The following is a 27,312-nucleotide window of genomic DNA, read 5'->3' as shown; positions in this document are numbered from 1 at the left end:
ATTTATACTGCTAATCTGAAATAGGAAGAAATATCTGCATTCTATACATTAGGAAACCAAACAGAGAGGTAAAGCTTCAGGGTATAATGAGCTGGGAAAAGGATTTGAAACCAGAAGGATCAGAACAAAGTGCAATGAATGATAGATTCAAAGGCTTGCAGCAGACTAGTTCAAATCCTGGTTTTGTCACTTCATGGCTGTTTTCAGTCATTTTAGTTGTGTACAACCCTTCAATCCCATTTGGGGGTCTTCTTGGCAAAGACAATGGAATGACTTGTCATTTCCTTCCCCAGCTCATTTTACAACTGAGAAAAAAAGAGGCAAACAAGATTAAGTGACTTACTCAGGATTATATAGTGTCTGAGGTCAAATCTGAAATCAGATTTTTCTGACTCTGGAATGGGCCCGCTAATCTAATCTTGCCATCCTTTGCCACTCACAACCTAAGTGGCAAAAGGCTAGTCAAAACTTCTTTCTCATTTCCTCATCTTTAAAATAAAGTTGGACTAGGGCAGAGCTTCTTAAACTTTTTTCACTTGCAATATCTTTTTGTATGAGAAATTTTTACATATTATGTATATAGGTATATAAAACTGGTACACAAATCAAACATTTGCTGATAATAAATCATAATTTCGTGATCCATATTCAGTTATAAAATCACATATGGGATCATGAACCATAGCTTATAGAGAAATTGGGGAACATGACGTCTAAGAGTTCTTCCAGCTCTAAACCTAGATCTTTTTTTTCCAAGCTGAGGGTCAGTCAAATGCATTGCTAAGATACTGAGAGACAGGAAGAGGTAGGAGCAAGAGAATCAAAATCATTGCCACTGTGACCAATTATCTTCATACTTTAGTGGAAGCACCCTAAAACTAGCTGCATTTCTAAGGCCATTTCCAGCTTGCCTATCTGCATCATTTAAGGGAGTACACTCTTGAGACCTGACCAGACCCCTGTTTCTGCTGGACTTGTAGTCCCCGCCTCTTCAGTAGCTACATCTATTGAAAGTCTAGAAAAGAATGTTCTTGATACCAAAATCCTTGGCAGTGACAAGTGGTTCGGTGTCAGAAATGGATATGGTCTTATCTTACAGACAACACCCTTTTAAAAATATATATATTTATACATTAATTGGCTTTATTTACTTTCTATATTAATTAAAATGGAATACTTGTCATTTAGACAATTGGACCTTACCTACTGTCATACTGCTGCACTCTAAATATCAATAGACTTGTTCATATTCCCTACAAATATCATCCTCTCCAATTAGAATAAGACCCTAAGAAGCCTTTTTATTTGTATTCTTAGCACTTCATTCCATTATACTGCTTCACCAGAGTATTAACTGGTAAATGTTTAGTAACTGTTCCTCCAGAAAAAAATGTACATAACAAATTTTAAAATTTCATTTGTTAATAACATTTTCTATCACTTTTTAAAGTCTAGATAATCAACAAAACAATATCAAAATCAAACCCTTTTTTTTGTTTTGTTTTGTTTTTTTGGTTTTTTAAATCAATTGCTGATTTCTGAGGTATAAATGTTCACTCTGAAAATTTAGCAATCAGCTCTTGCAAGCTAGTTTGGGGTAGTTTCAATTACACTACTGCTTTTATTCCAAATTTTTGTCTGTGTTTTGGCTACTCTTTTCAATAGTTTTTGACACTTATCTTGTTCATTCCTGTTCATTACTTTAAATCTGAAGTCACTGCCCCTGCTCTGGTCCTCAGACCATAAAACTTGGTGATTAAATCTTAATCTCCCATTATTCAACAGAGAAACTGAAAGTAGTATCTTTATCCCAGATATTTTTGGATAAAGTTAAATTTATTTATTTACTTTTGAGAATCTAGTTTTTATAAATGCATATATTTCATAGCCTTCAATTTATTTTAATTATCAAATTAAATAATGTTGCACTTACCTAAATAATAGAAAAGATAAGCAACTTAATATCATAGGCTGTAAAATTCTTTATTTTTAAGAATAAATTTCTGCAAAAAAGATTTAGTTGAACTTTAAATGAGAGAACTACAGATATATTAATATAATAATTTTGTACTTTAGTGACTCTTCTGGTTAAAACTAATGTATGTGCATGTATATATGTATGTGTTACAAATATATTCAGATATGGATACTTTGGATTTTCAGGTTTTTGATAGATAATTACAGCACAATAAAATGGCTAGATATTCAACTGCTGGAGAAAAGAATGTTTTAAAAGTGATTAATAAGTTTAAACGAATTAGAAAATTTATCCATAGTCTCCATAATAAGGTTGAAAAAGTGTGAGGTATATACCAGTGTTACAAATAATATGAAGAAAAGATGTGTAATCCTTTATTAGGAATATAAATTAAGAAATATGGAAAAATGAATGAGTTATATAGAAGTCAATGTAATTAATATACAGAGATATGTTATATGAAGATATGAAATAATCATTCCCTAATCTAAATGTTATAATGAAGATTACTCAATCCAATCAATTAAAATGGTGGCCATCTTAAAGTCCACATTAAATTGTCTAGATTTCAAGCTTTATCTCAGTTTAGAAGAAAGCAGATCAGTCAATATGATTTGAATGAACTTTCTTTCCCTCAGGTTCTTAGCAGTTGCCTCACCATTTCACATATGATTAAGTACCTGGTCTTTAAAAGAAAGAATATTTTCTCTACCTGAGACAAGCTTTCCTTATAGCTTCCAAGACCTCATTTCTAATTCTGGGGATTCATCCATTTGAAAAGTATTTTAGTGAAGACATAATCACCCTGTACTAATCACTACTAATAATTATAATTACTTTATGATTTCTTATAATTGCTATGTGCTCTTTCTAATGCAAATAGATGAGCACTTCTCAGAAGTAGGACACTAGTTCTGAAACTGTGTTCTTTCAATTGGGTAACTTTTAAGTTCTTTCATTTAATGCTGAGAAAATAGTTCTAGAAGACTGGTTTAAGAATCATTAAGTTTGAATTCTATATGGAACTGGGAAGGGAGAAAAATGCTTCCCTCTTTTATTCAATTCAATAAAAACTTAGAGTATACAGTGCCCACTTTGCACAGCAGAATGCTAGATGCTGGGAAGACAAACATCTCTTGAGTTAGTGGAGTTTACAATCTAGCAGCTGAGGAGACAAACATTTCTTGAGTTTGTAGAGTTTACAATCTAGCAGCCTAGAACTATGGCCCCTCATGTCTCTAATTAGAGCTCCTTAATATATCCTATAACCTGAGAGCTCTTAAATGAAATTTCCAATACAATCTCAAAGGGATACACTGAAAGGAAGGCAAACTTATGCAAGAGGAAATCACATATTCTTCTTGCTGTCTGCCCTTCCAAAACAGGTAATGAAATGGCAAATTTCTCTCAATCAAGCTCAAAGGTCTGCGTCTTTGAAACTCTTAAAAGTTATCTCTAAGGAGGAAGCTTCTGACAAGCAAAAACCTATTCAAAGTCTTTAACCTATCTCTTTTAGGTCACTTGGGACAGTCCAAAATCCTTCCATTTATTGTATATGACGGTATCTTTTAGAGAGCTGTCAGTGAGGTAGAGGAACTTATAGCCTTGAAAGGCAAGGATCATTGACTGCTTAATGAGTTGACTGAACTGAACTTATAGATACAGTTGTTCATTTACTCAAGAGGATCTAATGATTGATAGCCTTGAGGATTGGCACCAGATGTACAGTAACCAGAATTCTGGAGTCAGTTCAATCCATTTCTATTAGAGACAGAATAAGAAACTGTTGCAAAGTAACAGTACTTCAATATGATTTAGTGTTGCAAATATAAAAGTCTATCAAAAAGAAAGATTTCCTTTGCTAGTTTGGCAAGTATATATTTGGACTATAATCCCTTTCTTATTCTAAATGAGATATAAAATGGACTACAAAGAAGAGTTAACAGAATGATACAAAAAAAGAGGGATTATGAAAAAAGATTAGATAATACAAGTTTCTTTTTGTGAGCTAAAAATGACTAAAATTAACCATACTCTAATTACAGAAACACTGAAATGATAGTTAATTATGAAAGTACAAATATAACTAAGAATAAAACTATAAGTAATAAAAGATGAAGGTTGTTTATATGAAAACAAATTCACAAAAGTATTCATAATATCATAATGATGAATAATTTGCCAAAGAAATGTGGCAATGAACATTTTTAATAGTTTTTAAAACATAGGTTCAAGAGAATAGTGCAAGGAAATTCACAAATAAGATTAAGCTCCATTATTAATAACAATAACAACAAGAATAATAATAGCTAGGATTTATTTAACACTTTTAATTCTTTTCTCAATGTTCACATTATTAGATTTACTTTAACCATTAATCTTAGCCATTTCTTTAGTACAGAGATTGATATATCTAATATTTTCTGATATATTCCTAATTTTTGTATCATTATGACTGCTTTTCTCTAGTTCCTTTTCTCATTTGAGGTTAGGAAAGGACTCTGAAATCTTTTTTACATTTCACTCTACAATATCTCACTCAGTAACCTAATCAGTTCTAATGGATTCAATTATAATTTCTGAAGATGAATCCTAGATGTATTTGTTTAGGCATAATATCTTTACCTGGAGCTACAGCCACATATTACCAATGGCCTTCTAGACAACTTATAGTGGAGGTTCTATAGGCATCTCAGACTCAACTTGTACAAAGAACTCATCTACTCTCATTCCATTTTGATTTCCCTTATCATTGTCAAGTGTACTACTATCCTACCAGTCATCTAGGCCCACAACTTTAGTGTCACCTTCAATTCTTCACTTTTACTCATTACAAATATCCAATATTTGTCAAATCTTTTCATTTCTACCTTCACAAAATCTCTATAACAACTTTCTTCTTCTCTGCTTGTATAGCCACACCCTTAAGTGAAGCTCCCTTTACTTCTTGCCCAAAACATTGCTACATCTTTTGCTTAGTCTCTCTCCCTACTCCAATCTAGCATGCACTAAGCTGCCAAGGTGATTCTTCTGATCATGTCACTACCCTCAAACCCTAAGTGCAATGGTTGTGTCCCATGCCTTGAATATTTTGTTTTATATCTCTGCTTTTGGCCTCAAGAATCAGCTCAAATTCCGCCATGTGCCTAGGCCTTTTCCATTCTATCTAGTAGCTAGTATCTTCCTTTCACACATGATATTTTATGTCTCATGGATATATCTATTTTTTACATGTTGTTTTCCCAATTAGAATGTTTGTTCCTTGAGGACAGGATATATTTTTGCCTCTTTGAATCCATAGGGTCTTATCACAGAGTCTCACAGAGAGCAATAAGTTCTTCAAACAACTATATTCCAAAATCTAAATCTAAAACTACATACTAAAATCTAAAACTTAAAAATGTTTTACTCTTTATGTGCAGGCATCATTGGTCCAGAGATCTCTCTGAATTTTTTTTTTTTTGTAAATTCCCTATTTTAAAGATAAACCAATATTCTCCCCATTCCCTTGAATTTTATTTTTCTTTCTTAAAAACATAATGCAATTAATAGTACAGTGGAGCATGCCTTCACTTTTGGCTTTGGATAAGTTTCTCTCCTGACACAACTATCATATGACCAAATGCAATTCATTTAAATTCATTAAATGCCATTTTCTTTATCTGTAAAATGAATGTTGGTCTTCAAAAGCTCTAAAGTCTCTTATGCCTCTTATTCCAGGGGTCCTCAAACTTTTTAAATAGGGGGCCAGTTCACTGTCCCTCAGACTATTTGAGGGCCTGACTATAGTAAAAGCAAAACCTTTGTTTTGTGGGCCTTTAAATAAAGAAACTTCATAGCCCTGGGTGAGGGGGATAATCGTCCTTAGCTGCCGCATCTGGCCCACGGGCTATAGTTTTAGTCCCCTTGTCTTATTCTATCACCCTATGAATTTGCTTTAATATAAATAACATAAAGACTTAGTTAATGCAACATTTTATTTTTTGAGGAGTGGCCAAATGACTCTTCTTTTGAACTTTCTTTTTCAAACTCTATTACATGGAAACACAATGTATTACATTCAGTTCAATATATTCTAAGCAATAAGTATTGTCATCTTAATTTACCTACTAACTATTTTGCTGGGTTGGTAAGTTAAGAAAAGTTGGTTTTATTTTAGGCTTTGGTACAGAACTAAATATTCAAAAATGATAGTGAAAATGCACCTGGGAATTCACTCAGAATTAAAGGAATATAGCCCAATATTCATAATTTCCATTTTTAACAGACCTAAACTTAACACAACCAGATTCTTCAAAGGAAAAGACTTTGGAATTGCCCCATCTGCTGGTCTAGTGAAAAATCAAATGACCATAATGTTAACTATTACTTGCTGGATTCGAAGTAAAAGAAAAACAGTGATTTCTACTATGTATACATCAAAGATTTTTTTAAGTTTTAACCTTATCATCATTCTCTCTCTCTCCTCTGCACTCAGTGAATACTGTTCACAAAAAACAATGTGACAAAATAGATTAAACCAGACCAAGTGAGAGCACATGTGGGTTTCACTGTCATACTAACAGTAACCAGAAACTTTATATAACTAAGCATCACCAACCAAAAAATGGGAAAGAAATAATATCTGATTATTATTATTTGTCTATTTCCAGAAAATGTTGTAAGATGCCAGTATTGTTTTTATATTTTATATTTAAAGAATAATTCTGATTATATATAATGAAACAAATTCTCTTAGCATAATGAGATACTTTTAACTTCCATGCTTAGAATCCATGGAAAATGAATTAATTCTTTTAACCCATGAAGTTAACTATAATTGTTTGGTTCTTGAAAGAAAAAAAAAGTATATTAACTGAAAGTGGTGATAAAGCTGGAAAAGATGCTCCATATTGTGGGGTACTGGAAAGATCATTGTAGCATAAGCCAAAAGACTTGTCTCTACTATTTACTAGCTGCGTGCCTTTGTAAAAACTGCTTAAACTCTTAATTTTTTCACTTGTAAAATGGATATTATACTAATATATAATCTATTTACCTCACAGGTAAATCTCCTTATCTGTAAAGATTTGATAAGGTAGTATCTATGTATATATTTAACATGATAGGGTAGAAAGGGCAAAGGATTTACAAATTAGGGCTCTTGGGTTCAAATTCCAAACTGTAATAGTTAGCTGTGTGACTCTAGGCAAGTTTCATAACTCCTTTTGGTCTCAGTTCCTTCATCTATGAAATGAAAGAATTTAGACGAGATGATCTTAAAGAGAAATGTTTTAGTATAGTGCAAGGAGATTAGATTTTGGGAAAAGCTAGACTGGTTTATTTGGCATTAGTGGCATTCCTCTTCTATTTAAAATAAACACATTCCACTGTTTCACAAGCCTTTCCCCTTGAGTATAACAAAAAATATTTACTTTCCAATACCTAATATTTGGAAATGTATATATTTCATAATGCTGAACTTCTTTTAATTACAAGATTAAATACTGTATTATTTATTGGTTTTGGTTTTGGAATCTGAAAATCTGGATTTGAGTACTGGCACTTAAAACTCTCTCAGTTTTCTCTTCTGTAAAATGGGGCCAATAATTCTTGTATAACCTATTTCACATAAGCAGAGATTGTAAGGAAAGTCTGTAAAAAACTTAAAAGTGCTATGGTAGTGAATTACTATTATTATTTTCTTAAGTTCCTTCCAGATCTATATCTTATGAACTTTATTTGGTGGAAGCATTTGAAAACTGTAAAGTGCTACCTAAATTTAAAATACTATTTTTAATATTCTAGAACAGTAGTTTCTAATTCCTGGTGATCAGGAAATAAGACACTGAGAAGGGAAGGGACTTGTGTAAGATCTGCCTGCTTTAGGACCCAGGGTTATTGGCTTAAAATTCAACCTAAGATTCGTTTCAATATGTGACAAAATAACAAATGATTTCAAAAGTTTCCATTGCGGCTGATTAAGCTTTGATATCTAATTTTTTAACCTTTTCTTGAAATCTTACTGAAATCTGTAGGAGTCATTAAATAGGAAGAAATCTACAAGCAGCCATTAACTACTCACTATTCACCTAAATGGATAACTTTAACTGACTTGGTCAACTGAGGCTCTTTTCAAAAGTTTCCCCTTTTCATAAAAAATTAATCATCAGGGAAGAAGTGATAAGTATCTGAAAACAATGGGTACAACTCACTTTAAGAAAGCTGTGGCTCCTTTTGCATTGAGTGATAGTACATGACTAATAATTTATTATATGTTACTTTATCCACATCTTAGCCACAACAATTTATATGTTGTTTTCTGTATGATTTGTTCACAGCATGTCTCAAATAAATTGTGAGCTCCTTGTATATAGGCCTGGGACCACATTTTATACTCCTTTGGCCCCTTACCCATGCCAGGTCAGCAGTACCTAGCAGACAGAATGCTAGGTGTTCAACAAATAACCTGTTATCTGCAAAGATGAACTAATTGATTTAACCAAAAAAAGTTATAGTTTAAAAATCACAAAATGGATCAGTGGTAGGGGTTGTTGTTGGGGAATTATATTTTCCTTACAAGAGTTTTTTTCTTTTCTTTTTAAACTTTTTATTTTCACAACATACGCATAATTTTCTACATTTACATTTGCAAAATCTTGTCCAAATTTTTTTCTCCCTCTATTTCTCCTGCTCCCTCCCCTAGCAAGTAATTAAAAATATGTTAAACAAGCACAAGAGTTTTTTTTTTTGGTGAAGATTTGACCATAGAATTCTTTTAAAGAGAAAGGAATATTAAATCTAAATTAATGGATTTAATTTATATTTACCTAAATAAGTGTATTATAAATGTAAATAGGAATAAATAAATTTTTCTATGTAGGGTGAAGTATGCACATGGAATAGATAGCATGGTATACTAGCTTTTCTTCAACAATAATATTATAATTAATTGGTAATCAAAAATATAGTGAACAATATTTCTTTTTTGATAATTTTTTTTTTGCAGTTACATGTAAAGATAGTGTTCAACATTCGATTTTGTAAGAGTTTGAGTTCCAAATTTTTTTACTCTCTTCCTCCTTTACCACCCCCCCCCCCCAAGACAGCAAGCAATCTGATATAGATTATACACATGCAATCATTTTAAATACATTTCCATATTAGTCATGTTGTGGAAAAAAAAATAGAAGGAAAAAAAACAATAAAGTGCAAACAAAAACAACAAGTGAAAATAATACACTTTGGTCTGCATTCAGTCTCCATAGTTCTTTCTCTGGATGTGGATGGCATTTTCTATCCCAAGTATACTGGAATTGTCTTGGATCATTATATTGCTGAGAAGAGCTAAATCTATCATAATTGATCATCATATAATCTTGTCATTACTATAAATAATGCTTTCTTGGTTCTTTTCACTTCAATCAGCATCTCAATCAGCATTAGTTCAATCAAGTCTTTTCAGGTTTTTCTGAAATCCACTTGCTCATCATTTCTTAGAGAACAATTCATATACTATAATTTGTTTAACTATTCCCCAAATGATGGTCATTCCTTCAATTTCTAATTCTCTACAATCCCAAAGAGAGGTATTATAAACATTTTTGTACATGTGGATCCTTTTTTCCTTTTTTTATGATCATTCTGGGACACACACTTAGTAGTGGTATTGCTATGTCAAAGAATATACACAGTTTCATGGTTCTCTGGATAGCCTCTCCAATATTTATCATTTTTCTTCTCTGTCATATTAGTCAATCTGACAGATGTAAGTTAGTACCTCAGAGCTGTTTTAATTTGCATTTCTCTAAGTACTAGTGATTTAAAGTATTTTTTCATATGACTATAGATAGCTTTAACTTTTTCATCTTAAAATAATCCTTTAATAATTAATCAATTGGGGAATTACTTGTATTCTTATAAATGACTCAGTTCTCTACGTATTTTTTCTTAGTAGTTTTGTTTGTGTAAAACCCTGAGAATTTAATGAAATCAAAATTATAATTTTGCACTTCATAATATTCTCTATGCCTTCTTTGGTCAAAATCCCTCCCTTCTCCAAAGATATGACATGTAAATTCTCTGTTGCCCTCTTAATTTGCTTATATTATCACCTTGATAGCTAAATCATGAATCCATTATATAGTGTGAAATGTTGGTCTATATGTAGTTTCTGCCATATTATTTTCCAGTTTTTCCAGCAATTTTTGTTAAACAGTGGGCTCTTATACAAGAAGCTGGAGTCTTGGGATTTATCAAAAAGTGGATTACTAACGACAGTGACTATTGTGTCTTGTGTACCAAAACTATTCAACTAGTAAGCAATGTTTCTCCAATGAACTGTTAACTATGGTCTTTGGGTAGTACAGGGCAAAAGGTCTATTTTGCTTTGAGTACTAGGAAGAGAAGGAAATAATTCCTACCAGCAACATTATAACTAGATAGACACAAATACTACACTGGGCATCCCTGGAAGGGGCATATAAAAGAAAAGGTATACTGGTAAATACATAACTACCAGTTTTCCAAAAACAGACAAAATACTTTTAATTCAAAGAGACTGGACATTTTAGTCATTTTATTTGCACAAATCCAAATTGCATAAATTTCCAAAATGATGTTACAGTTTCATGATTCTACTAATAATGGACTAATGTGCTTATTGAATATTCCACAACTCATCTATTTTATGTCAATTTGAAGAGCACAATTTCTTGCCTTAGAAAAGTTTACATTCTAATGGGGGAAATAACATGTATATGTTAATTATACTGACTGGAAATGATATAAGAGTTGTTGTGAGGATTAAATAACAATGTATATAGGGCTGGGTGTAAACTATACTATATAAACATGATATACTAAATACGTACAATATTTTAAATATACATAATATATAACAGTTATAATATAATAACAAATTGTTAGTAATTCTATGACTTTTTATACTCATAATAAAATCAGTTGCTTTAAAAATACTAATGAACTAATTCCCTAAATCATATTAATAAATATATGTCAGATTACAAGTCTTTAAAAAAAGAAATAATTTCTTTGCACAGAAAGAGAAAATGCAAACCAAAGATGGTTTTAAGAAGAGGGAATAAAGCAGGAAAGGTGGAGAACATCTTAAGGAAAAAGAGAATCAGGGAAGTAGGGAGATACTTTTTTTTCCCCCAGAATATTTACCATCTGTGCTTATCTGAAGATGCCAAACAACTAAACTGTTTGTAAGTCAGGATGGCTCATCTTGCAAGCCCTGGAAGATATCCCATTAGGTTTCCCCACTAAGAAGATAACAAAAAGCAGCAGATGGGTGGAGGATCTTGGGACTGTTAGAAGGCTTATTTGGAAATAGAAGGTGATGAGCTCTGGTAGTATTCAGTTAACCTTTCCTTCACTTCCTTTTTCCCCTACTGAACTCTTCATTTTTACATGCTTTGTCACCTTCTCTCCCTCCACCTTTCTTATTGGTTTTATTTTTTCTTTCCAATTATTCATTCCTTTTATGTCCTACTTATTTGTCCCAACTTACTTCTTTAATAAACATACTTTTGCTGATTCCTATAAAAATGTCTGAACACTTGAAAACTGGGAAAAATTTATATAATCAATCTTCTTTCTTCCTATCACAATTGCTAAATTACTGAATATGCTCTATGTAGAGAAAGAGCAAGCAATCAGTCTACTTTAAAATAAGTAGCACAGAGTAATACCTAAAGTTATGAAATTTATTGTGGTATAAAAATTATATTGCTTTGATGATATTTTTATGTTTAGAATAGTTTCAATTTTTTTTAAATAAACACATGAAACTGATACATTTAGGCAAAATGTAAAGTTCTAAGAAGAAAGAATTTCAGATAAGACTTTTGAGACAAAATACAATCTTCAGTTTTTATTTATTCATAGCAACTATGACAGTAGGGTATGTCCTTTTTAAAAAAAATTATTGCAATTCCAGAAAGATTATGTTTTAAATATATTTTGACTTCTTTCAAAGTTATTAATATTTTAAGCAGATACTCAGAAAGATTTGTTAAACAAATTTGAGCAAACTAAGAGTTTTCATTTCTTTTATTGTTTTAAAATAGAAAACTTTTAGAAGTTCATCTAACAAATCAAATTATAATCATGTTCACAATGCTGACATGGATTTTTGAAAATAGGCTTTTGGCTTTCAGTGCCAACATCATTAAGAGATTCTTCAAATTACTTTTTAAATGTCCTTTTCCCTTAGGATTTTCACTTATATCTAATTAGGCTACTTACCCCATGCCATGTAATTCCCTGTTGCCAAAACTGCTAAATGCTTCAATAAGTAGGAGGAGGGCATCAATGGAGCAAGACAGATGTAATGTCGTTGGTTAACAATAGAGGTGTGAAACGGCTGCCTTAATTATGAAGCTCATTAATTCACAGTGTTTAAAAAAAAAAAAAATTTGGCAGAAATTCTTTTAAAATGCCTAATCTTTTCAAAATAGCATCAGATTGTAAAAAACAACAACAACTTTATTTTTATGCCTTTATTATGGTTTAATGGAATAACTATTGACATCTGTATTTAAATGAATATAATTCTAAATTTTAAGATTATTACCTACTTTTAAGAAAGTTCTGCTTTAAGTTTTATCTTTTCAAAATTATAGTTTCACATAACAAAACTTTTTAATAATTTAAATTATAAAGCACAGATTATTGAGAGAAATAATTTACTTTATAAAAAAGAATCCATTAAATTTACGAGTGAGTTTTTTTCCTTTTCATAAAGATAAGCAAATTGGGTTATTCACAACAAAATTTAGTGAAAATTAATATTTGTGTTTAAAAAGTAGATTTACTCTTAAAATTTAAGAAATAGTTCAATTTAGCAATGAAATCATTCTTAATGAGAATATACTTTCTAACTTTTACAGATTTCCATAACAGTATTAAATATTTATAAATATGAGCATATGTTTCTACATGTTCATGATCTAAAGGAATTTCTTCTTGAAGATGTTATACTATACAGTCTAATTTTTTTAGAGTTTAATTTTTAAAACAAATTCTGACGGACAAAATACATTTAAAGCAAAAGACAATAAACCACACATTAACTACAATTGTCAATTATGTTGGATTTGAAGCTTTCAAGGCATTTTATATCAATCAACTCATTTGAATCTTATAACCTGGTAAGAAAGGACTAAAGCTATGCTTTCATTTTATAAATGAGGAAGTTAAGATTCGAAGAGATCAGGTGATTTATGCATGGTTACAAGGCAAATTCTATAGGCAGGATTTATACAGAGATCTTTCTAAATCCAAGTCCAATGGTCTTGAAAATGTTTGTGAATCATGATAACTATCATACTAGACCAGATCCCCAGTGTATCTGATCTAACACTCTGCTGGTAAGAGAAGAGAAGCCCAAAAGGTTTTGTCATGAGAGACTACAGGTTAATTTCTCACTAATTGATAAGTGCTTAACAAACAATTTAGCAATTACTTGGAAACATATTTCTCTCTCTCTCTCTCTCTCTCTCTCTCTCTCTCTCTCTCAAAAGAAATCTGAATTTTTATTTGCAGCTGTTCTTATTTGAGAGATTGAGTCACTTACCATCATAACCTGCTGTGATATAATACTTCCTTTGACTTGTCCTATACTTATTTCAGAACATAATTATAAGATAGAAGGACTCTTAGAAAATATCCAGTATGAACTTATAAATGATGGTATTTTAGAATCTGTTGTTCATCTCATCATGTCATTCATGATTTTGTTAATTTAGTCACTTCCATCTCTGCTTTCATCTTTCAAAACTAAAAAGCTTTTTCCTTTTTTTAGACTGTTCTCATGTAATAGCTGTCAACATTCCTTTGAACATTTGAACAGTTTAACTTTTATAGTTCTACTGGCTGATTTCTGCATTGTTTTAGTTATTTGGTTTATTATATTATGGTTTTTAAGTGATTATTACCTTGTAGATCATATTATAACTTATCTCTCACTTTTAAATACACTTGAGATCATTTCTATGATCTTATTAAAGTTTATTCCCATCATTTCTCTTTTTCTGTCCCCAAAGAATTTACTGCTGTCCTGAAATCTGGTTAATACACCAAATGTCTCATTTATAAAAATGTTAAATAAGATGGATGCTAGTTTTAATTATTAAGGAACCTCATTTTTCAAATTTTACTCACTCACTTCTATTGCTAAGCTTATTATATGATAAAGCAGGCTGCCCTTTCCCCTTTATCACTGTTCCTTTGATTGTAAAAATTCTTAATTCTTCCTTACAATGTTCATGCCAGTAAGGGAAAACTTATCTTTCTAGTCTATACTATCTCAAAAAGACCTTTCCTGAATGCCACTAATCATGCTATACTGGGCTCTTAAAATTTTTTTAGGGTGGAAATGTTCAAAATGAATTGAAGGTGGCCATTATAAGGGAGTTGGTAACTGATAATTTATCTGCCAAGATAAACAGAGAGCCAGTCCTAAAGCTTGTAGGAAGAAATTCAAATGGGATTTGATTCCTCATCTGCCCTTGCAATATGGATTCTGCAGGGCAGAGGGAAAGATGAAGGTTATGTTTATTCATATAAAGCAATGTGTAATTTTCAATGCAACAGGTGTTTTATACTAACTCATTCTCATTCTTATTAAAAACTAAATCACTATTATAATTGGACTTGGTCAAAGAGATCATAATTTCATATATATTATTACCAAAAAGTACTATTAATAGCAAACTATATCAGCTGAATCAATTTTGGTGATCCACAATGACAGATCAGTAGTACTAACCCCAGTCTTTTGTATTAATATTACAGAGGAAGTTGCTTAAGTGTGGTATATGTTTACTTTAAGAATCCTCAGAGAGATCATTGCAAAATGTCTTACAACCTATTCTTCACAAAAAATATTAATTATTTCTAGTAACTTTACTATTATACAAAGTAGTAATGTAAATGTAGTGTTCTTTCCATTATAAGCTTCACCATGTCTAGTCATCAAAATGACAACTCTTAAAAACACCAGTTGCCTAGTTAAAAAAAAAAAGTTGCAGGAAAAAAATTAAGAAAAGCAATGTACTATTCACAACTTTCTTGGCAAATGGTATGGAATAAGTTACTTTCCATCTTGGGACATTTCTAATTAGTTTTATTGTGTCTGAAAAAGCAAGAAGAACTATAATGTTGTGGGATATATGCCATATATCAGAGAATAAAACTCATGTGTACTTTCAAGCCAATCCAATTCAATCTAATCTAACAAACATTTATGAAATACCTATGTTGTTCCTGTCACTGTGCTATAAGGCTGAGAATAAAATTAATAAAATGTCAGTGCCTGACCTCAACAAGCTTACAATATAAAAGGGAACACAATATATAAACAATTCCAAACCTCTCTAACATAAAAATACAATTTTTAAAAAGAAGAACATTTCTCCAATAATTCTATGTGACTATAAATCATGGAACACCACAATCTTTGATGAATCAATCAAAACTGCAAACTGCTCAAAGAGCCATGGAGAAACACAAGATATTGATAAAGTAGTATATTATTAATAATTAACACATATAAAAAACCTCCACTAAAGAGATATATTAGTGGAAAATGAGATGAGTTGTCTGGATTAGGGGTAAGAGATGGAATGTACTCCACTAGTACACAAGTAATTTTAAAAGATGGAGAAAAAGGTAGACCTAGAGGATTTGTGGAAACACACAGATAAGAGTCATAAAATAAGGTGTGGATGAGTTATAATCTCTATCTTTGGTGAAAGTATCTATATTGATGAGTTGCCAAGAGTTGTTTTATTCCTCTACCATCTTTTTACCAGCCACCTCCTGGCCTGGACTAGAAATCATGCCCTGAATATTTTAGATCTTTCAGTTCTGTAATTCCTACCCTCAGGTATCTGGCATCCTGATTTGAGGTGACTCGTGTAGGTTACTATACCAAGTTAGATGTTCCAGTTATGCTATTATCTTGTTTCCTCAACCTCATCTTCCATAAGTCTTATCTTTTAAAACGCTCTTAAAGTTCTGGAACCACCATTACATCAATACTGTCACTACTGGAAAAAGTGTGTCTGTCAATCTATTTCCCCAGGGTTCCGTTCAACATCCTCCTAACCCGTCCGTAGAACAGACTATCCCCACTTTGTTTTTATACCTCTAGTGCTTAACACAATGCTTGACACATAGCAAGCTACAAGTTAACTAATTATTTCCTCCAAAATACTTAGATTTAAGTTGGATGAATCATGCAACATTTTAACTACTTGGTTTTCTCCTTTCAAAATGAGTAAAATTAATTCACAGGGCAATACCTAGTGTGGATTTCTTGATTGAAATAAGCTAAATAAATTCCAGGTTGTGTTAGGTTTGATTTCAAAGTTTCTTAAAGTTGTATAAGTTGTGTCTTATAAGTACATTTGTAAAGAATATGCTCTTGTTGGGTTACGCATAGAGACTCTAAGTTTATTTGATAAAAACAGATCCTCAGATTGATGTAACTGATTTTAAACAAAGTCACTGAAATGTAGGAGTGAAATGACATGCCAGCATGTTTCCTCTGTTCTGATGGATAATTTTATACAGAGATGGCTGAAATACAAGACATAAATAGATGATTTCCTTGGTAGCTGACAAAATTCTATGGAATTTTCTTTAGTATATGATGTACTTCATAATCAGCATGTTGATGCTACAAATTCACATTGTTGGTTATTTGTTTTCAATTTTAAATCTTAAGCTGGTTTCCTTCTACTTATCACAATTCTGGACTGATTCCTATGGCCTTCAGATAGTTTACCCTACACGAGATTACAAAATTTTCATTATTATCCTGAGCAAAATATAATTAAGAAATAAAAATTCTGTAAAATAATGGCAAAAATGAACCTACAAAATGGAAAACTTTTAAGTTAATACTTTCAATTATCCATAAATAGTATTATCCACAATACTATCTTATCCATGTAGCAAACTGAGAATAGATTGATGAGAATAGATCATTAAGATATAAAACAAGTATTTGTTACTAATCTGGCACTGTGTTAGGCATTATGTTTATACAAAAAATACCAATGAAAGTGTTATCAGACTGGCAAATGAAGAAATTGTAAGACTTTAATACTATCTCAGAGCACATACAGAGGCAAGCAAAGACATAGAGAAAATCTAAAAGAGCATAACAAGAGAGATAATCCAAACAATGAAAGGACCTCTGAGCAAAGAAAACATTGTCCTCCTTTTTTCCCCCAACTGTCTCAATCCCTCATTTTTTAAACATGAATAAAGGCAGATGGAAGGCAAGTTCTTTATAGTGATCTAAAAATATAAAGAAAAATGTCATTTCTACTTAAAATGGAATTCTAAAAAATAGCATTTCTGCAAAATTATTTGGCACTATGTAAAAGTCTAAGCAATCTCAATGGTAAAATTAATTTAGGATGAGTGTGCAATAATAATGTAAAATAATTTGCACAAGTAACAATGTAAAGTATCTTAGAATCAAAAGACTTTGGTATTAGAAAGTATCACATAATTGAATAAAGAAACTAAAATTCATATGTATGAGTGACTAACTCATGGCTGTAAAGCTAATTAGTGGCAGACTCTAGACTAAAAGCTATTCTTCTATATCAGTCTAGGGTTCTTTATGCTTCACCACAATATCAATATAGTATAAGGAAGGATCAAAGCACACTGAAGGTGATATAATAATAAAGAATTCAACTGGTCCTAGTTATAGTTTTAAGAGCTAAAAATTCAGGATCTAAGTATAATAAGCAATTCAATTTTTAAAAATCAAGTTTGATAAACATTAATTACACATTTTTTATGGGGAAGGCACTAAGCCAGGCAAAACTATACCCAACTAAAAACGACATTTAAAGTACACACTTTATATCACATAACAATATCATGAAGGAAATTTGAAACTCACAGTCAGAACTGAAAGCAAATCCTCCACACTGCATTCAGGTTTCAAACGATCCTTAAACATTCTGACAGTTGGGTGCTTCAAATAATAATAGGATGCAATTCGGCCAAATGTAAGTGGTTCAATGCTACGATTATCCTGTTTAAGAAAAATGAAATATTTCATGCAGAAAAAGCAAATTTTAAAATGTAGCATAAAGAAAACAGGTAGTTCTTAATTAAAGATTGAGAGTGTTCAAATATCTACTGTAAAGTCAGATATTTTACACTAAGAATATGGGCATGGGGGTGGGGGGTGGGGGGAGGGGATATGTGTGAGTGTGTTTTCTCCTAGAAACAAAGCTTTAAATTGTGGTTAGGTTCTTAGGCCAATGCACCAAAGTCAAGTCCACTACAATATAGCTGAAGTACTATACATATAAGAATGGAAAAGATATGATATGCAATTAAAATTTTTAAATGCTCCCAAATGACTTGCATATATTTATGTGTCCAAAACATAAACATATCTAATCACTAGTGCTCTTGGTAGACTGTCCTGGTGACAACTTCTATCCCCATATGCTTGGGGAACTCACCTTGATTCATGTCTATTTCCTAGAAGTCCCTTAAACATGGCTACATTTTAGGAAGGATTATAGAGGTCCCTTCTTTAAAGGAAGAAGGCCATTTTAAAAATTTAAATTGATGTTTATTGATGTAGTTAATATATTTTTCATTTAATTTTTTTGTTCTTTTAAATTCAATATATGTGTACATATTTACACAATTATCTTGCTGCACATGAGAAATTAGATCAATAAGGAAAAAAATGAGAAAGTAAAATGCAAGCAAACAACAACAAAAAGAGTGAAAATGCTATGTTATGATCTACACTCAGTCCTCACATTCCTCTCTCTGGGTGAAGATGGTTCTCTTTATCACAAGATCATTCCCATTTAATTTTTAACATTTTTTTTTTTAAATTGAGTTCTAAAATCTCTTCCTTCCTGCAATTATCCTTCCTTGCAATGGTAAGCAACTTGATATAGATTATACATGTGCAGTCATGAACATATTGCCATATTAGTCATGTTGTAAAAGAAAAACAGACCAGACAAAACCAAATCAAACAAACCCCAAGAAAAATAAAGTTAAAAAAAAAAAAGTATGCATCAATCTATATTCAGACAAGTTCTTTTTCTGGAAATGGATAGTATCAGAATTGTTTTAGATCATTGTATTGCTGAAACCAGCTAAGTCATTCACAGCTGATCATTGTATAATGTTGTTTCTGTGTACAATGTTTTCCTGGTTCTGCAAACTTCACTTTGCATAGCTCATGTACATCTTTTCAGGTTTTCCTGAAATCTGTCTGTTTGTCATTTCTTACAGAATAATAGCATTCCCTTACAATTACATATCACAACTTGTTTAGCTCTTCCCCAAATGATGGACATTTCCACAATTTCTATTTCTTTGCCATTACAAAAAGAACTACTATAAAATTTTTTGTACATAAAGTTCCTTTTCCTTCTCAAAAAAAAACAAAACTGATTTCTTTGGGATACAGAGTTAGTATTAGTATTGCTGGGTGAAAGGGTATGCACAGTTTTATGGCTTTTTGTTCATACTTCCAAATTGCTCTCCAGACTTAGTTCAGAACTCCAGCAGCAAATTTCCCCATATCTCCTCCAATACTGGTCATTTTCTTTTTCTCTCAAAATTAGCCAATCTGAAACATACCTCTCCAATTTCAATACAATAGGAATATTCCAACTCAATGAGGGCTTTCTCCACAAGGTTTGAAAGGAACTTGTTCATGGACTCATGACTCACATCTTCCAAGTTATAGTAACTAGAAAAGAATAAAATGATTACAACTCATAGCTTTAAGGCATGAATACTAAATTATCTTAATTAAAATTGATCTTAATAATAATTCTACATAAAAATATTTTAATTTTATTTAATATTTTTCTGAGAATTTAAAAACATGTATTTATCTTCATAGAAACCTCTGGAAACAAAGCCAGAAATTATTATTCCCATTTCACAGATGAGCAAACTCCACACTATAAAATAAGATCAACTGATTTGGTTAATATCAGTGTCCTGTGGTTCAGTTTGTTTTAAGGTTACTAATCTATGTATAAATTAGTAAATCTATCATTGTTTCTGACTAACTTCCCTTACCCACCACTAAAACTACCACCACCACTACTATTACTACTCACTCAACTGACATAGATTTTACTGTGTGAAACACACACACATACACACACACACACACACACACACACACACAAAGGAGAAAAAGATAATTAGTTAGGTGCCTACTATGTAAAGACAATTTGCTAGACTGGGCGGATATAGCAAGTTTAGAGTAAATTTAATCCCTAAACCTGAAGGATCTCACCCAGATAGCTTGGCACATAATAAGCACTTAATAATTGGTAAATGCATTTGAATATTATCAAATTAGGTGCATATGTTCATATTTAAAATATACATATTATATATATTTACATGTATAAATATATATAATATAGTATAGTATATATCAGTGGAAGGCTAATTTATTTTTTAAATTGTGTATCTAAACCTCTGGGCAGAATAAACTTATTATATAACAAAATTTTTACATTAATTGATGAGTGAACTTTTCGTAGGTAAATTAATCACTGAGAATAAACTGCTCAGTTTTGGTGGTGGATAAACCTTTTAGGGCCCAAGAAAGCCATTTGATAAATTGCTATTCTAATGGCATTAAACAAATCTATGTCATCTTGGGACCTATAAGGTGCTTTATCAGGCTTTAAAAAAAAATCCCAACCCAGTTCTGTAGAGTATATATAAAGTTCATAGGGGTTGCTGTAAGTTATGCAAATAAAAAAAAAATCATATGGGCTCATATTTGACTTTTTTCACTTCTCCACATCATCTAGAGAATATCACCACCCTTTACAAAGCTCTATGGCTAGGAGAAATTTGTGTTCTGGCAAAGATCCAAAAACAGAATGACTTTATCCATACAGTTAGAACAATCTTCTAATTGTTACTCTACATCATGCAAGTGAGATATTTGTGCCTCCATCTTACAACCCAAAGAAAAGTAAATGGAAAGGAGATTTGGGAGTAAAGTGGTAGGATTCAGCCGTTCTAATTTTGGAATAAGAAAGCATTCTATATACCTGGTTTAAAAAAAAAGGTAACTATACTTTCAAATAAAGATAGTAGACCTACAAAGAAACTAAGAGATTTCACAAAATGAATGTTCACAGGATTTAGAAATGCTTAGGAGTATTATTATCAGCAGTCATTTCTCTTTTTTTCCATCAAAGTGGAGAAAAATGGGCTTACTAGTACGCTAAACAAAAATGGAAAATAAGCATACTTAGACTCAAGAGTATAGAAACAGATACCTAAATTAGAAATATATGAATTCAGTTAAAAAAAAAACAACTCCAAATGCGAGATTTTTCCATTAATGAAGCCTAATATAAAATCCTTTTCCTGAAATTCTAAATGAGTGCATTTGTCATAATTAGTATCTTGATAGATATGCCTTGTTATGAAAAGAAGCAGAGAGAAAAAATAACTTGAGATGGTTGTTACAATGTTTTAAGAAAAAGGAAAAATATGCTACAACTAGAATATTTATCCATGCAGACTAAAGTACAATCATATGTTAAGTATTTAATCTTCCTCTCAAATGCATTAATTAAAAATATCTTATTTTAATTCTAATTTTGATAAAAACACATACATTTTTCTTTTTTTTTCCTTTCCTTAAAATTATTAGAATGACTTGAAAAATTAAAAGTCTTTACTGGAAACAAACATTTATCAATGTAATGGTGAGGGAGTTCTGCAAATAATTTAAACCAAATGGATTTTGCTACACTCAGATAGAAAAGGGTAAAAGACTAAAACAGTAGGCATGAGAAAAATTAGCTCCTCTTCTGGTAAACAACTGAAAGGAATTTTTAGTAAGAATGATGTTTTTCTGATTTGAAAGTAAAAATTAAAAACACAAAATATGTAAAGCCCCTTGAAGGACACAAAGTATCCCAAATCACTTGGAGTTATTAAAAACATTTCTCTCTCTTTTTTTTTTTTCCCTGAGGCAATTGGGGTTTAGTAACTTGCCCAGAGTCATACAGTTATGAAGTATTAAGTATTTGAGGTGGATTTGAGCTAAGGTCCTCCTGACCTCAGGGCCAGTGCTCTATTTACTGTGTCATATAGCTGCTCCTTCTCTTTCATTTTTTTTAAGGAAAAATGAAATTCATCAGTCAAATTTTTGGCAATGACAGCTCACAACATACTTTTGGTTTTGCTGTTCCTATAAACTTTCTAATGCTGTATTTATCAGTTGTCTGAACTAATATGTATTTAAGACATTACTTCTAAATTGAAAACACTGGTGAAAATGTATGCTGCACATGTAGCATTATAATATTCTCACCAGAAAAGTTGTACAGTAAAGAAATTATTCTACAGGTTAAAAGGGGGAAACACTGTTTTAGGAAATCACCCATGCCAATGAAAGTACTTAAAAAACAAACCAAAAACCAAACACCCCTCCCACCCCACAAAAGTACTTGCAACATATTGGGTATTCAAACTGCTATTGATTTTGAAGATTTCTATACACATATGCTAAAAAATATTGAAATAAACCACTATTCTTCCTTTAGTGGTGTCATTTTGGGGCAAATAGATTTCTGAAATTTCCAGTGGTTCCAGTAGTTGTTTAAAATTGTCCATCAGTAATTCAGTTTTTGTATTTTTTTTAAAAAACTTATACCATCCAGATTTTGTTTTTCATGTGATATGTTTTAATGATATACATTTTCCAGATGAAGTATATTTGTGTCTAGCCTATTAGAAAAATGATGAGAATGATTTTGTGGTTTGAAGTACTATCTTTAAAATAGGTAAAGTAGATCATAATATACATTTCTGAAATATTTAAAATAAGCTGTTGCAAAAAAAAAAAAAAGAGAGAGAGAGATAATTAACTGAAAACATGTCTCTAAGGAGGTAACACATTATCAAAGAACTGCACTAAAATCGTCAAAGATTGGTTTGCTGGAAAACTGTTACCACATTTTTTCCTCAAGCAACATAGCATTATATTTTCTTACTGAGAGGGTTACTCTCAATAAAGATCTCATTTTTTCAAGTTTACCTAATTATGCATATACAAAAATGCGATAGTGAAACAATAGAAATAAATAACAAACAACAGAATAAATATAAATAGAATTAAATAAATATTTTATGGTACTAAATTTTTAGATAAGACTGCTTATACTAAAATACTTATATTTTCAATGATTGTAATTTAGAAATGTGTAATTGGTAACTTTTTCAGAACAGCAGACTTTTAAAGGTATAAAACAATTATTTTAAAGATTGTTTCTGATCAAAAAATTTTTATAGGTTTCTATTAATGATTTATTTTAAACAACCTACAAAAAATGTAGTTTTTTCACTATTTGGATTGTGGTTTTATATTCACTTAACCTATTTTTACATCTTACAAAAGAAATGAGACATTAGAAACATAATTTATATAAGTTACAAATAAAGTATATATTTCAACAAAACAAAAATAATTAAAACAGATTAAGAAGGAAATTTCTTTTTTTTTCTTATCTAATAAAATAATTTAGAAACAAATATATTACAATGCTTTGGGGAATGTAGAACAAATTTGGGGTATCATGTGTCATGTAGACTTATTTATATAATAAGCTCCTACAATATAAACGGAGGTTGATTGAACAATAATATGTATATGTGTGTATATACATATACAAATATATATATATATACATATATGTATATATACACACACACACAAAACATATACATATTTATTTACTTGGAGGGGATTATATATGTTTTCCAATTATGAAAACTATCAAAACTATTCAGTAATTTAAAGTAAAAAAAAAAAAACTCATATTTCCATTGTATATTCCTCACAACAGAAAAAATATAATTTATGGGTTATCTTAAGCAGTTATATAAATGTTTAATTACAGATAAAGAATAAACACAATGCAGTTTCATGCTCACTGCATTGAAATCATCTAATCATTATTTTCCCTTTGCCATAAACAGACAGCCTACCTTTTTATCAGCATGCTATTTCATTTATTTCACAGTGAAACCCAGTTTCACAATAATTGACTTGTCAGAAGCTCTAATTTATGAGGCTGGGCTCTGTAAGCTTTCTCTATATTGGACTCAACCTGCACACAAGCAGGGTTGAATATTTACAATGCTGTTAACAGGTGCTGAGTTGTTTAATGATTCTAATAGCCAGAAGCGTACTGAGAAAGCCAGCGGGATCACAATTACAGGCTGTTTGAACACAACAATTACTCGTCCCCTGAGAGGTGTGAAAGTCAAAGGCAGTTTTATACTGACAGCATCTAGCACATGGACTAGACAGGCTAACTTCCATTAGTAGTCCATTGGGAAAAAGTAGTAACACACCCCCTACCTATCGTAAAATTTCACAAAGTACATAAAATTTAAACAATCAAAAACTGAAACTAACTTTTTTTATCATCCTTAAAATTTGTTATCAAAGGAGAAATCATGCAGGAACTACAACACATGAAATTATTTTTCTAATCTGTGAAAGGATAGAATTTTACCAGTTAAAAAAGATAAAAAGTCTTTTGCAAAAACATAAAACACAGATAAAGTTACTCCAAACAGTTTGGATTTAATGCAGATAGTGACAATCATTTCCTGTTTAGTTTATGTAAACCTGGCTAGAGATCTCTCTGGGAAATTTTTCATCAGTCTTGAAATGCTGCTGCTATAACTGTCAGGACTGGGAAGTCATTTGTTACACCACCATGTTTTTTTATGTTCAGATTATGCAGCAGTAATAATGACACAAATAATCAAAGTAGGTTGCAAGGACAGCTGAAACTACCACAACATTTTTTTTCCTAGTATTATTTAAAAGGCTTTCTCAGGAGAATAAAGGAAGTAAAATTGACCACACAAATTGAATCCAGAATTCAATTTGGAGGGTATTATATTTTCTGAAAACAGCAGTTTCATGAATCTAGCTATATTTAAATATAAAATATATTATACATACTATCAGTACACACATATCTACTATTTCCATATACCAATGTTACAGATTATATCAAAACTATATCTGTTTAATCACATAATTTCTATATGTGATATAAAATATAATAAGTTGCATTTATTTAGAAGTATTTAGAATATAAACAAAATAGATGTAATTTAGGGAGAAGGAAATTAGAGAGTGGTACTTACTTCTAATAATAATTGTTTTGAATTTTCAAAATTTCAAAGCAATTGAAAATAAAATAAATATTATCCCCACACATATCTAATTTGTGCTATGTACCAGGGTGAAGTTTGCTTTAAATTTCCATTTCAATTTATATGCTTATATTGTATTCTTCTACAAATGCTGAATGGCTAGGAATCAGGGACTATCAAGATTTGAAAAATTTTAAATTGCTGGATATGATGAGACAGTGCTATAGTCCCTGTACTGGGGAGGATGAGACTGGTAGAACTCTTCAACATAGAAACTGGGAGTTTGATGTTGCAATAAGGCCAATGCTGATTTGCTACTGGCACTAAGTCAGACACTAATGTGGTAAGTCCCTAGGAGTGGGGGAGTTATTGTACTGCTTAAGGAGGGGCAAACATGTCTCAGGTGGAAAATGGAGCATGTTAAAGTGTTTGTGGTGATTAGCATGAGAAGCTTTAGATGAGAAGCTGATGTCCAAGTTGGGGAGCTCAAATTCTAGGGTCCCCTCTGAAATTAAGTCACAGCTCATCCAAGGCGCTATGGATAAAGCATGGTGAACATGACTAAGTTGCAATATATTACTAGTCAAAAATTGTGCAGGAAAAGAGGTAAGAATAATGTTTTCAAAGTTGTATTCAATTTGTGTGGTCAATTTTACTTCCTTTATTCTCCTGAGAAAGCCTTTTAAATAATACTAGGAAAAAAATGTTGTGGTAGTTTCAGCTGTCCTTGCAACCTACTTCGATTATTTGTGTCATTATTACTTTGTCATTATACTTTATATAATGTATCCCAAATTTCTGGGATAGGATGTAAGCCATCTATGCAGTAAGAACAAAGGATAAAGGAAAGACAAACCATATGTTTAGAGTGGAATCCATGAAATTTTAAGAGACTTGATACACTGATGGACTCTGTTGTGGAGGATTTGTGGGAAGACTGGGACAAAGGTTATATAGGATGAGAAGTCCTGGATGGGTTGTGATTTGTACCATTAAAGTATTCACATCAAGAAAATTACTTCTAGTCTTAGTGCTCTTCTTTCCACTCACTGTTATTACTTCAGGCTTTTGTAATTTCTTACTGAGGCTATTGAAATAGCATTTCACGAGCAGGGCCAAGAAATCCTTATAACTTCAACAACAATACTATATGATGACCAATTCTGATGGAACTAGCCATCCTCATCAATGAGATCAACCAAATCAGTTCTAATGGAGCAGTACCAGCTACGCCCAGCGAAAGAATTCTGGGAGATGACTAAAAACCATTACATTGAATTCCCAATCCCTATATTTTTGCCTACTTGCATTTTTGATTTCCTTCACAGGCTAACTGTACAATATTTCAGAGTCTGATTCTTTTTGTACAGCAAAATAACAGTTTGGTCATGTATACTTATTGTGTATCTAATTTATTCTTTAATATATTTAACATCTACTGGTCATCCTGCCATCTAGGGGAGGGGGTGGGAGGAAGGAGGGGAAAAATTGGAACAAGAGGTTTGTCAATTGTCAATTCTGTAAAGTTACCCATACATATAACCTGTAAATAAAAGGCTTTTAAATTAAAAATAATAATAATAATAATAATTTAATTCCAAAAAAAAAAAAAAGAAATAGCATTTCAACTGGTTTTCCTGCCTTCTTTAGCATTTCTCTTTCTAAAAGTATCCTTTAAACAGCTGCCAAAATTATCCTCCTAATGCACATTCCTGACAATTTACATAATCAGGAGCTCCCTACCTTTATGAAATAAAATCCCACCTTTTACAGGAAGCCTTTTCCAACCCCTCTTAATTCCTGCATTTTCCTACTGTTAATTATTTCTTTCTTTCTTTCTCTCTCTCTCTCTCTGCATATATTTATTTGCATCTTATTTCCTCCATTATAGGAAGAAGGTAAGATCCTTAAGGGACTGTCTTTTGTTTCTTTTTGGTATCCTTCTTAGCACAATGCTTGACACATAGCAGGCACTTAATAAATGTTTATTGATTGACTGGAATCAGATGAACGAGGTTCTAGTCTTGATTCCATCCTAACTATAAATGTAATCTCGAGCAAGTGACAACGTTCCAGAGTTATAGTTTCCT

General features: G+C 31.3%; 1 protein-coding gene across 1 annotated transcript in view; it reads right to left on the bottom strand.

The window, feature by feature from the left end:
- ASCC3 (activating signal cointegrator 1 complex subunit 3) overlaps window positions 1-27,312 on the bottom strand; it is a 323,207-nt gene that overhangs the window by 61,258 nt on the left and 234,637 nt on the right. The window contains exons 35-36 of the mRNA XM_003769315.4: window positions 19,634-19,745; window positions 17,913-18,047 (exon numbers count right to left, since the gene is read on the bottom strand). Coding sequence (XP_003769363.1) covers window positions 17,913-18,047; window positions 19,634-19,745 — 247 coding nt within the window. The remainder of the gene's footprint in view (window positions 1-17,912; window positions 18,048-19,633; window positions 19,746-27,312) is intronic.

The sequence above is a fragment of the Sarcophilus harrisii genome, chromosome 4, assembly GCF_902635505.1.
Source record: "Sarcophilus harrisii chromosome 4, mSarHar1.11, whole genome shotgun sequence".
NCBI lineage: Eukaryota > Metazoa > Chordata > Mammalia > Dasyuromorphia > Dasyuridae > Sarcophilus > Sarcophilus harrisii.
This window is presented reverse-complemented; position numbering and strand designations above follow the sequence as displayed.